This window comes from Gymnogyps californianus, chromosome 14, assembly GCF_018139145.2.
Source record: "Gymnogyps californianus isolate 813 chromosome 14, ASM1813914v2, whole genome shotgun sequence".
NCBI lineage: Eukaryota > Metazoa > Chordata > Aves > Accipitriformes > Cathartidae > Gymnogyps > Gymnogyps californianus.
The window spans coordinates 19636450-19646074 of record NC_059484.1 but is presented as its reverse complement, the minus strand read 5'-3'; the positions used below and the strand labels follow the sequence as shown (position 1 = coordinate 19646074).

Here is a 9625-nt window from a genome sequence, read left to right as displayed (position 1 = left end):
TGCAGAGCACAGCTAATACATCTGCAGGAGGATCTTACACATACTTGAACTGCCCTCTGAGTTCCAGTGCCAAAGGCTCTTAGAGCAAAACCCTGTTTATGGTGAACTGCATGCTTTCCCTTGGCTGCGCGTCCAAAAAAGGAGGTTGTCTTCCCATAAAACGCTCTCCTGATTACTCTGCTCTGCAAATCACCTGGCAGAAAATGCTGGGGCATTGGGGAAGCTTTTATTCTGTGTATTACTTAGAGTGTGCTTACGTCCATCTTCCCTTAAGGTAGGAAGCTGAAATCCAGTTTCCTCCCATTGTTCTGTCTCGTGTTTCTCCTATGGTTGTTCCAGCAAGTGACTCCTTATGCTGTACGTATGTGCAATGAAAGCAAGACAGAGAGAGGGAATAACTGCTCAGGGTGTTTACCGGGGAGGTGGAAGGGTCTGTAGCTGTCCTGAAACACTTGTTTTACTGAAGCCCTCCACCTATGCTGAGTGTATATTGCTCACTGTGAGCTCCATGGAGGTAGGCAAGAGCATCCCTTACTAACAGGAGCTTGAAAGAAGAGCTTTTAAAATAAATGCAGCACAGTAACTTGTTTTTAATCCAATATTAATTTAAAATCAGCATTCCCACATCCGCTTTGGAGCACTTCATCATAAACACAACTGTGTTGTATCTATGGGCTACAGGCACCCAAGTGCCCAGCCAGCCCGGGGCTGCTCACACACCTGAAACGTTTTCCTGACGACAAAGTTTCTGTCAAGCTGCGGCTCATAAGGAGCAAAGGGGCAAGAATCTGAGCCGGTGAATATTGTTGAGGTCCCAGTAAGCCGGCACTGTGATGCTGATTTACACCTGCAGACCATTTAGGCCAGTGCTCCCTGCCCTACCCTCGCAGGTTTATGAATTAAACCTGACTGCAGAATACCTGCCTGCGAGCCAAAGAAGTGATGTTTGACAAGCTTGCCTGAAATCTCATTAAATGTCTGTCCCTCTTCATTCATGAGCATTAAGCGTTCTTTGAGAATTCCCCATTATGCACTCCAAGCACACAATATCACAAGTGCAATTTAGGACAGGTCAGACAGAAACTTTATTAACTATGATAACAGTGAAAGAGTGTTTCAGGCAGCATCTCCCCCTCTGCTCCCCTCTTCTCTGCCAAGTGATTGTGGAGATCCAGCCCATATACAGTTTCAGGAAAAAAAGAAACAGGTGAGGAAAACAATAATTTCAATGTTAACGGAGCCAGGTACCCATCCCTGGGAGGGCTGGACTCCTCAAGTGCCTTGCTAACTGCCACAATTCTAAGAAGGAATCGAACAATAAATAAGGTGGCAATATGGGGAGAGGCTCCTGGTGGGGGCCAGCGGAGTGGCCCACGCGGGGTTATCTTTGCTCAGAAGTGGGGAGCTGGAAGCAATCAGAGACTGTTAGCTTTCGGTTGAGAGGAATGTTCTTTTAGTTAGGATAAATGTCTTAGCCAGACCTCTCAAATCTTAAATATTCATAATTTTTACCACCACAAATGAATTGCAAAGTTTCTGTTTTGTTACTATCAGTGTAAATTAACAAAGCCTGGTTTTGGCTCAAATGCCAGGTTTTTTCTTTGCTTTTAATATATGTGACAACGTAAGGATGATGTTGGCGATAGTTAATCTTTTGCTATTTTATTGATTCAGATGATTTACATTTATTCTACTCAAGCTACGAAGTTTCTAATTTAGCAGACTAGGACTGGCAATGCAGACTTTCTCAGTGTCAGAAACTTCATTTTACAATGACTTTTCCCAAAGGAAAAAAAAATGATGCTGCCTTCCATTCTAAATTGAGCATTTGCAGGAAGGCTTTGCAGTTTTACAGCCAGAAGCCTTGCCTCGAGTCTGTTAGGAACCGTAAAGCTTCCAGTACAACAACTAGATGTGTAAAATCATGCAATATTCAGTAGCAGAAGAGGTGAGTTTTGCCCATCTGCGAGAAGCTGGAATAAGGCTCCCACCGCCGGGAACTGGAGTCTCCAGTGCCTCAAGGGTTACACTGGGGCACTGCTGCTGCTGCGCTAATACAGCCTAAGCTGATATTAGCCGAGCTTAACTTCTTTCAGCAGTTTGCAGATGGAAAGGGGGTGGGACGTCCTGGAGTCAGCAGTTCTTCAACAAGTACATGAACGCCAGCTCCGGCGGCGTGAGACCCAGCCATGAGCTGACTGCGTGCAAGGGGAGAGGAGGGCAACCGGCTTCTCCTGGAGCGGGTAAGTCCGCGGTTATTTGAGTTTGGGGGTTTTTTTATTATTATTCTTGAAATCTGGCTGAGGAGCCGGGGTGGCTCCAGCGGGACCCCAGAGGGCTTCGCCCAGCCCCGGGGCGGCCGCAGGCTCTGCAGCAGCTGGGCTCCAGGATGCCAAGCAAAACAAGACAGCCAAAAAAGAAAAAAAAAAAAAAAAAAAAAAAAGGGGTGCGGGAGACCCCTCTGTGCAGAGAGGAACCCCACGGGCGCTGCTGTGGGGAAAGGTGGTCTCAGCTGCCTTTCTCGGTGTTGCAGTGCGGGGAGAACCTGCCGGCGTGGCTGGCAGGACGGGGACGAAACACCAGCACCCGAGTGAGTTTGTGGCTTTTGCAGTTTCCTGGTGTTCCAGATGTTTCTAACAGCCTTAGAGGGGGGAAAAGCTCCAGCCCGGCTCTGGCTGGAGATCACGGCACTGCAGGAGGTCGGTCCCGCGTGGGCTGGGGAGCTCCAGCCGCAGGAACGGGGGTGGCTGCTGCTTCCAGCCCCGGGGCTCAGGGACCCCCCCCCCGAGGCACCTCTGTGGGCTCACCGGGGAGAGCAGCTCTGCCTGCACCCCGACCACGCATCAGGGACAAGGTTGCTTGGATGCAGAGATGGAGGCTGGCGCCTGGGGCTGCCCTGGGAGGGCTCTGCCGGTTTGGGCTTCGTTCCCCCAAACTCCTGGCCCCACGCATCAGGGCTTGTTTCTGATAGCAGAGACCGGCAAACTCGTTTAGTTGTGGTTGACACCCTGCTGGTTTCTAGGCTTTGTGTATATCGAGTTTCAACCACCCAGACTTCAAGGTAGGCTCTTTGTGACGGACGTTGCTGTCTGTGGGATCTCCAAATGCTGGTGACTGACATGTGCCTTTGCCAAAGCTACGCAGCGGTGGCAGGTTACAGGCGTTCCGTGTACCGTGCCGTGCGGTTCCTAATCAAACGCTGTGGATTCACGCCTCCTTCAAGCACATAACCACGTGCGTGCTCCATCCACGTGGGAAGAGCCTGCCGGTGCATGGGGTGCAAACGCTGATGGGGGTGTATGCTGGTGTTAGGCACAGAACATGGCAGCCTTACCTGTAGGCATGAAATACCCGCTCTGGATGTCGAGTGTGGTTTCTTGCTTGCCGTGTTGCATTAGCGTGTGCCCGTCCCTGGTGCTGTCCCATCCTTCGGCACGATGGGGACAGGTTGGGTTGGGGATGTGAAGAGGATGCTTTCAGGGGTTTCAGAGAGCTGGAGGGTGGAGGGTCCCCGCTTGTTCCTGGTGGTTATAGCACGGTGGGTCGGGCATGGCTGCTCAGTACAGCTGCCGAGGTGGCTGTGTGCGGCTGCGGGGCCTCCTCGGAAAACCTGCAGAAACCAAACATGGTTATTTGCTGTTTTCCAGCGCAGGGAGAGCGGTCACTAATGCGGTGACCCAGCACTGCAGAAATGGTCTGTTTTTACTGATTTCACGTGCAAGACACAAGCTCAAAGTTATGTTCCTTTAAAAGCACGGTGATGTTCTCGCGCACAGAAAATATGCGGAGATTATTTTGAGAAGCCCTGGCTGTTTGTGGGCACTGTGTTTCAGTGATAACCGTAGGCCACTGGCGCGGGGCCCAGGCAGGCAGAGGGCACGGCGGGAGCCGGCAGGTCTGTGCAGCAGGCGAGGTTGCTGCACCACGCTTCTGCTGCCTGTCCCGCTGCCTGTCCGCTGCCTGTCCGCTGCCTGTCCTGCTGCCTTCGGTCAGCCTGGAGGAGGGAGTTGCTTTCCTTCAGGTCTTTTGGTACATGACCTGCCTCTTTCTTAACCCTTGTTTTCTTGCCCCTTATTGCACTGCAAGGTTGCCAAATAAGCCTTGAGCAACTTTCAAAGCCTTCTTTGGCTGTTAGTTTGTTTGGGGATAAAGCCTGGGCCGGATTCAGGCAAGTCACGTTGTATGTGCACAGGGTCTGGGTAAAACCCTGCTCTCTCCAGGTGTACTTACTCCTTTGGGGTCCCCTCGCTCCTTCCCATCTGCGCGGACAGGGTCCTTCAGAAAAGCACTACAACTTGCAGGGCACTGGATCGGTAATTAACCTGGTCTAATTGTAGACAGCTTACTGTAAGTGAGGAATACAACTGTATTTATTATAGTTAGATCATGACACGACTGTTACTTTTTTTTAAGCTCCTATTTTTGATGTCATTTTCTAGTTTCAGATTCCAGCATGACAGTCATAACGCCGTCTTCATGGGCACACATTTGACATACAACTGACAGAGGGCCTGTTGGTCTGCTCATTGTTCGTATGGCTCTGCTTTTACTGCGGTGGCAGGTCAGCAAGTTTTGGAGCTCTTCAAGCTGTAATATTGGCTTAAAGAGAATTGTTCCTTATAATAAAGACAGTGCTTAGCTATTATATGGTACAAGCTAGCAGGTCTCAGCCTCAGTCTATGTCTTCTGCAGCGGCAGATGAAAATCTGCGGTGCGATACTGCATGGGCAGCATCCAGCAGGCAGCAAGGGGCCTGATTTCCAGGATCTTCATGGCTGGAGGCAATGCCAGCTGCAGTTTGGCCCGCTTAGCCCTGCTGCAAACACTTTCTATGTAACTGTTGATATTACAGAAGGCAACATGAAACTGAAATTTGACCAAGTAAGAATTTCAGTCCAGTCTGAGCTGTCAGTGAAACAATGCAGGCTAACGCATGGCTGGGAAGTGGTGTACAAAATATTCCTGTTCTTTCCTATCCTCTGCAAGACTAGCTCTGAGCATGCCATTGCGTCATCTCTTAAGCGTTATGGAAGGTCATCTGTTATAAGCTTGTTTAGGTTTCTACGTCACTTTGGGCGATGCATTCCCAGGGCTGCCGTACTTGCCTGAACATAAAGCAATGGCCGTGCAGGATGCTCAGAGTGTTATTTAGAAACCACTTCATTCTGGTACTGCTGCCAAAAGAAACAGCAGCAAAAACCCGAAAAGGTTTGCAGCTGGATCCACCCCCTGGGCCACTGCACAAATATTTGTGCTGGCGCCTGGGAAAGGCAGGGTGGGAGTGGAACGACACCAAGAGCAGGAGGCAGGCAGGCAGGAGGGCTCCTTGCACTGGCAGGACTTGTTACGCCATCCAGCCACGGCCCGGGATGTAGTGGGGCATCAGAGCCTGCGTGGGCTCGGCTGCGGCGTGCTCCCGGTCGGGCGGGAGGTGGGTGTGCGGTGGGTCGGGGAGCTGCCCCGCTCCCACCGGCCGCGGCCAGGCGAAGCGCAGGGTGGCCCCTGCAACCGGCCCCTGCAACCACGCGCTGCAGTTCCAGCGTTAAAGGAAGCCACCCTGAGCTGTGCTGCCGCCAAGGCCTCCAGCTGCCCTCCCTGCATGCGTGCTGCTGGCTCCGTCACGGCACCAGCGCTTGTGATGCCATATGATCCCCCCAGGCGGGGATTTGGTTGGAAATGAACCATTTTTTTTTGTTACTTTTGTGGGATAGTGAGTTTTGTGCCAGCTCAGTCGCCTGCTCCGGCCAACAGCCATGCGCCCCAGGGTGGGTGTAAGGCAGAGGGGAGCACCGGCCGGTGGGGGGGAGCCCCACGGCCCCGTCCAGCAGCGGTGTGGGTTTGGGTCGCCCCATCCCGCTGTGCAAACAGTAAGCAGAAAACAAAGCTGGTGCGGTATGTGCACACAGTGGGAGAGCAGCCAGGGCCAGCTCCTGCCTTCTGGTGTCTCTTCAACCCTCCCGGGTCACTGCGACCGGTCTCGCACGTACTGACCATGCAGACACGGCCAAGGGCAGCGTGTGAATGGTCATGGAGAGCCAAGCTGGGCTGGGACCTGGCAGCATGCCTGTCCTTGCCTGGCAGTGACCTGCTGTGGGGACAGAGCAGAGCCAGCCCACAACAGCCAGGGCAATGCATGCTCATGTACCTGCTTCTTCCCTGCCTGGGCATGCAAAAGTGGAAAATTTCACCGAAAATCTCTTTTCCTCCACCCAGCCCCGGGCTAGGGGCTTTGCAGACTGAGATGGCCATAGAGGGCCTGGCTCTGGCGTGTTCAGGCGGGGAGACTGAAAATGAGCCCTGCAGCAAGCTGCAAAGTGACACAACTGAGCCCCAGACCTGGCAAGAGCAGCACCGTGGTGCAAGGCAGGGACAGCAAACAGCCCCACGATGCCTGCAGGGCACGGCGCTTAAACATGAGCCCCAGCAAACATGCACAGGATTCACTGGCACCCGTAAACTTTGCCATAAGGCTGAGGGGAAAGTTCTCTCCTGCTTTAGTCACCCCCACGGGTTGCTCCCATGCGCCATGGTGCCTGCGAGCCGAGGAAGCAGGCAGGGTGCAGGGAGGGAAGGATCAGGCTGTGGTTTCCCCAGATGAAACATTGCAGCCCCTGAGCTGGTTTTGGCACAGCTGTGTGAGCGGTCCCGACAGAGCTGCAGGCAAAACACCAAAGAGCCAGAAAACCACACAGCTTTGGGGGTTTGCTTTTTCTTCTGGCTGGGTTACAATTTAGCTTGGAGGAATCTCCTGAGCCTGCTTTGGGCAAAGCACGCAGCAGCCATGCTGGCACGAGAGGGATGTGATGAGGAGGACAGCGGGTGCAAAAATATCCCAGATGGCTTTTGCCATCCAAACTTCATCCTCTGCAACCACAGGCTGAGGTTTTTAGCCTGGTCATTGAAACTTTGTGACTCTGATTCATCACGTGCTGGTGCTGGGCAGCATTTTAAGGACATTTCAGCAGTTAGAGGAGCTTTTTCGTCACCGTGCCTTAGGCAATTGATAGACTTCAGAGACGACAGAGCTCTGAGCTGTCGAGTTTTTCCCTTCTGGTAGGAAGCTTAAAATACTTGCACGGGCTTACTAATGCTTCGTTATCCAGACGAGTGACTGATTTGGACCAAGATTCCAGTCTCAGCTTTCCCGTACGCATGAGTCACGGTGGCTTCAGAGTACTGCTGCGCCAATCTGCTCCGGGGTGCGAAAGGTATTTTTAGGTTGGCTCACATCTGTGAGCTGTGCCTGAGCGCGGCGAGGAGGTGTGGGGCCGGAGGATGAAGCTTTCCGTGGGGCGTTTGGCATCAGCGGCTGAATAAGTGGACCCGACGCAGAGGGATGAGGATGAGCCGGCAGCATGGCCCCTGCGTGGCTCCGAGCACGGGGCATTTCAAGCCAGCCGGGTGGTGGATTTTGCTCTCTGAAACTTTACGAGTGTGTGAAGTAAGATCTCCGCACAGCCACTGAATTATTTATTGAATAATTTCTCTTAGCAAGGGACTGGTATGCTGTAGATATTTTAGATACTTTAAATACCTCTATTTATGTGCGATTACTGTGCTCTTTCTGTAAAATTGGACTTTCAGGACATTGAGCTCCTTGTTAGCATTTTCCCCTTTTAAGTGGATGCTTGCAAAGACCTTGTGTCTCACAAACGCATTTCCTTGCAAATGCATTTCTCCGCAGTGCAGAGCGGAGGCCAGTGCTGCTCCTCCGGGTTGCTTGGAGATTCCCATCCTTTGTCTGCGCCCTGCCTTTGGCGTTGGGGTGGCGAGGAGGCTGGAGGAGGCTGGTGGGTCAGCGGGACCCCTGCGCCCAGCGCTGGGCTCTGGTCCCCGGGAGCCACAGCAGAGCGTGGTGTCGTGGTTGCACTGAGGAGGAGCCCGTGCTGTTCATGCACCGGATCCTTGGTGAGAAGGAGTTTTTTCAGGAGCGTGGGATGTCTCTGCAATAATGCTAGTGGCACAAGTGTTAATCAGCAGTCACCCAGAGCAAGGGGAAATTTTATTTTTTATATATACGTATTTTATATGTATGCACACACACACACACAAGCATATACATCCACATATGCAGACACATAATTGGATGTGTATATATAGGTATATATAGTGGTACCCAATCCTTTGGCAGCCTTTTCTCTGAGACAATTTTTCTGCACCCAGAGTGAAACTGCTTGCCTCTCCTAAAAAAAAAAATAAAAATCCAGCTTCCATCACTGGGCCAAGTTTATACCACAGCCCCAACCACATGCTGAACCGGTCCCTTTCATTCATCCCTGTCCTCTCCCCGCCCCGCGCAGTAATCTTCGCAGAGGTCATGCGAAAGCATTGCCCGCTTCCTCACCGTGAAGTTTATTTCCCTTATTCCTCTCCAGCAGATCAAAGAGGCTTGATCCGGATGTAAAGCTTTTTTCCACGGCAGATAACTCTACCTTGCTGACAGGGGAGGGACAGCACTGGCGGGGTGAGTAGGGAGGCAGTGGCACGGGGATGGTCCCCGATGGCATCGCGGCAGCCCCACATCTGCTTCCCGTGCCCCAGACACCCAGTTCGGGGTGCACTGAGCCCCCAGACTGCTCCGCTGGCACGAAAGCAATTCGAGCTAAAGAGGCTTATGTACCATTGAAACCTCGTTCTTTAATAGTCTTGTTGGCAAAAGGCCAGTTTAACAGATTGGACGGGTCTGATTCCCAAAGAAAGGGGAGAAGGACGTTTTTCATTAGTAAAAATAAAATATAAAAATTATAATCTGCTTTTATTACATTTCTTGCTTACTGGGTGCTTCTCCAGTGTCTGCTCTCTGGAGTGACGCCACAGCCTTGCAGGTGTTGTGTGCCTTTCCTCCCTTGTTTGCTATCCATGCAAACAGATGTCCAAGAGCAAATCCATGTTCTGTATCCATTGCCTCTCACACCTTCTTACATTGTCTGAGTCCCGGCATAATAATACAAAAAAAGCAATTTTATCTCTAAACTGGTTCCTCTTTTTTTTTCCCTTCCCAATTATGACTCACTGAGTTATAGTAGAACCATAGTCAATGACTAATTCCTTTGCCTTGATTATTGAATTCAATATAAAATTATGATTTGACCCTGCAAAGACTTGTGTAATCTAAGTAAAACGCAGTAATTGTTTATATATTGTTGCACTTGGGAGTCAATTATTTCACTCGCAGTGGGTAAAATTAAGCATCTGCAACAGTTTGTTTTGGTCTGGTTTTGGTGGGCAGGGGGCATTTTTTTTAATGGAAAACACAGTTTTGATGAAAATATACTGTCCCAAAACTCCAAGCCGTGATACATCACACGGAAGCCGTGGGAGTTCGCTTCAGTGTGATTTGACTGAAGGTGAGAGACATTAAATGGGGGAAAGGGCTATAGCGAAACATCTCCCTTTAGAGGAGCAAAAGCAGGTAAAAGTTTAAGAAAGTTTTAAATGGTATTAGCCTCGGCTTGGCCGATAATCCCAATAATTGCTGAACCCCAAGTAGTTACAGCTGATTAATCCTTGCAGAGTACAGAGGGTCCCTGTATGCACATCTAAGTAAGGGCGAGACGGGTCAGGGCTGCGGGGTCGCCGGTGCCCGAGCCGCTCGTGGAGGGATGCAGGCCAAGTGATGACGCGT

At 51.3% G+C, this 9625-nt stretch overlaps 1 protein-coding gene across 3 annotated transcripts in view; it reads left to right on the top strand.

Annotated features, from left to right (window-relative positions):
• Positions 1-2150: 2150 nt before the first annotated feature.
• ACSL6 (acyl-CoA synthetase long chain family member 6) overlaps positions 2151-9625 on the top strand; it is a 49010-nt gene continuing 41535 nt past the window's right edge. For all 3 annotated transcript variants that reach the window (XM_050905026.1, XM_050905024.1, XM_050905025.1), the window contains exon 1: positions 2151-2243. In XM_050905026.1, coding sequence (XP_050760983.1) covers positions 2156-2243 — 88 coding nt within the window. In that variant the 5' untranslated portion in view covers positions 2151-2155. The remainder of the gene's footprint in view (positions 2244-9625) is intronic.